The 2,774-nt window shown below is 41.8% G+C and overlaps 2 protein-coding genes across 2 annotated transcripts in view; one reads left to right on the top strand and one right to left on the bottom strand.

The window, feature by feature from the left end:
- LOC101859805 (ankyrin repeat domain-containing protein 36B) overlaps nucleotides 1-1,579 on the bottom strand; it is a gene marked incomplete at its 3' end in the record, with an annotated part of 57,247 nt that extends 55,668 nt beyond the window's left edge. The window contains exon 1 of the mRNA XM_035971473.1: nucleotides 1,356-1,579. Within this exon, the coding sequence (XP_035827366.1) occupies nucleotides 1,356-1,579 (224 nt within the window). The remainder of the gene's footprint in view (nucleotides 1-1,355) is intronic.
- Nucleotides 1,580-1,741: 162 nt separating this feature from the next.
- The window catches only part of LOC101858050 (nuclear-interacting partner of ALK), an 11,508-nt gene continuing 10,475 nt past the window's right edge, over nucleotides 1,742-2,774 (top strand). The window contains exon 1 of the mRNA XM_035971479.1: nucleotides 1,742-1,863. Within this exon, the coding sequence (XP_035827372.1) occupies nucleotides 1,751-1,863 (113 nt within the window). The 5' untranslated portion in view covers nucleotides 1,742-1,750. The remainder of the gene's footprint in view (nucleotides 1,864-2,774) is intronic.

Here is a 2,774-nt window from a genome sequence, read left to right as displayed (position 1 = left end):
GGGGGGGTAATCTTCTGGCGTCTGTGCAGCAATTTTCGCGCGCTTTTTTGTCTCTTTGCGTTTATCGTGTTTCAATTTCAAGCATCAGCGTTCTTACTGTTCAGAGCGTTACTGATCTAAGCCATGTTCCATCGTGTCCAAGTACCGAAATTCCGAAATGCTATTAATATACATAATACCGGAAACCTTGTAACCAATCAGTAGAGCATGGCTGACAGGCTGCAATTAGTCGCAAGTGTGAAATTTTGACGTGCGAAACACATCGATACGGATAATACGTCAAGCCACTGCCCAACATGGTATAATCTCCATGGCCCTCTAAAATAGTCTGTGGGTATCCCAGGATGCGATGACATCACATTACTAAAATTAGGAACCAATCAGGCAGGTGCACCGTTCTACGTTTAGCCGCATGTCTACTCGAATCATGAACGCAGCATGTAAGGAAAGGACGATGATAATAAACTTTTCTACAAACACAAATTATCAATATGAGGAAGAGACCCAGAGTATTTATATATAAATAAGTATATTTAGGACACAAGATGGTGAAATGGCGAGGTTGATCCCATCTTATCATAAATGTGTGCAAAAACAGCTTTAACAAACAAGAGTAGATCTAGATCTATCCAAAAATGAAAGGCCGGCCTGCTCTATTTCTCTGAACGCTCAGGAAAATAAACTTTACTCAATTTCTCCTAACGGTTTCCGTTCTCGAGATTTTTTTATAATTTGCAAATGGAGTGGCCCTGCACGTGTGTGTGTGTGTGTGTGTGTGTGTGAGTGTGTGTGTGAGTGAGTGTGCGTGTGTGTGTGTGTGAGTGTGCGTGCATGTGTGTGTATGTGTTTGTGTATAGTATATATGTGTGAACAAGGCGTGGGGGCGTGGGGGGGGGGGGGGGTGGGCGTGGATGGATTTTTTTTATTTACATGAAGGATTTTAGTTTTTTGCTTTAGGGGTGACTTAATGCAAAATAGGTTACTGCCATGGTCAATTAGTCTTGTTTTCCCGCAGTAGTACCTTTTGAAGGCATTTTTCAAATGAAGTGTATAGATCTCTAGATTCTAGATAGAATCTAGTCCGGAAACGTTGCCCCAACCACAACTGAAGTATCTGAATATTCAGACATTTAAAAATCTCTAGCTCTAGAAATTGAATTCGAAGCAAAAAATGCTTCTTCCCAGTCCTAATGACAGAATGAAAGATAACGCCTCCTAAAGTCTAGGTTCCTCCTAAATCTCGCTAAACCATTCGGAGAAAAAGAGATCAAGTTTATTTTCCCGAGTGTTCGGAAAAATAGTCACTTGGAAAATGAAAAGCGAAATACACAAAATAAGCATCATAACAGCCCAACCTGTTCTCCTTGTCAAGTGGACTTGGGTCCTTCTTAGCGAGCTGTTTCACTTTGTTCAAGTCGCCGTTCCAAGCAGCCTTGTGAAGTTTACCCAAATCCTTTTCTCTCACGTCATAACCAATATTCAAAGATGCAACTGAACCTCTTGTTGATCCTGATTTTGGGGAAGCCTCGCCGCTTCGAGCAGGCGATCCTTTTCGAACTTTCCTCCACAACTTTTTCATCTTGATTGTCGTAACTAAGAACGCTTTCCAGTTTGAATGCCGAGTCAATGAGTCTCCGCCATTTTCACAGCTCAACTAAGGGCGATTATGCGCGCATTCTTTCCAATGTAATAATGTTGACATGTGGGTGGAGCCCCTTTACAGGAAGTTTTTCAATTTTCAATTTCAATAATGGCAGCCACCAGTACAACGAACGACACCCAGACCCACACTCCAGAGAAAGTGAAAAATCTCTTGTCTTCGTTCTTGGCTTCCTCTGAACAGACACGAACGGAAGCAATAACGTAAGTCCCCTTGCCTTTCGCCCTTAAAATGTTGGCCGGCTCTATTTCTCCAAACGTTCGGGAAAATAACTTACACTTTACTTTATTTCTCCGAACGGTTTCCGTTCTCAAGATTTGTTGATAATAAAGCGAATGGAGTGGCCTCTATTGTGTGAGTGTGTGTGTGTGTGTGTGTCAGTGAGTGTGTGTGTGTGTGTCAGTGTGTGTGTAAGGTGTGAACGGGGGTGGGGGACGTGGAGGGATTTGTTTTTCTAAGGCAAGGCAAGGCCTTTGTTTTTTTAAGTGGGGTAAGAGTAAGAGTGAAGAATAGCGGACCAGCGGACTGGGACTACTTTTGCCTCTATTATGTCATGTCTCAACCGCTGGTATTTTAGGAGTTCAGCACAGTTAAAAGAGCGGTTAATGGCTTTTTTTTTTAATCGTAATGCTATTTTTATAATGAATGGAAGGGAAATTGTGATGAAAAACTATTACAATTTCGGGGTGAGAATAGTGCAGGCGAGTCTTTTTGGCTATTCATATTCTCACCCGGTGCGCGTTCACCGTTATAGCCTAGATCTAGGCCAACAAATTTTGCGTTCACCCTAAACCACAGAATTCTGCACTGTGATAACAGAAAAATTGTAGAATTCTGTGCAGTGAACAAACATTCCATTACAACTGTGGCCTACTAAAAGCGTACAATTTTGTCTGTGGGCAGTGGAGAGAAAGAGAGAGAGGAGTAGCGCGAGAACTTCCAGTCAAAACAAAATGGCGACCCGTGTAGTTCGGCTCGATTCGAAAAGTTAAATAGCCGTTGCATCTTTGTAGACAACTAAATTAATTTACTTTTGTGTTTTAACATCATTTTTTAACTTTGTTTTGGTCAATTTGATCGTCCACACCGATAGACAGTATTCAGAAAGAGACAG

The sequence above is a fragment of the Aplysia californica genome, unplaced genomic scaffold (genome assembly GCF_000002075.1).
Source record: "Aplysia californica isolate F4 #8 unplaced genomic scaffold, AplCal3.0 scaffold00442, whole genome shotgun sequence".
Classification (NCBI taxonomy): domain Eukaryota; kingdom Metazoa; phylum Mollusca; class Gastropoda; order Aplysiida; family Aplysiidae; genus Aplysia; species Aplysia californica.
Note: the sequence above shows the minus strand (reverse complement) of the source record. Positions and strands in the feature narration are given on the sequence as shown.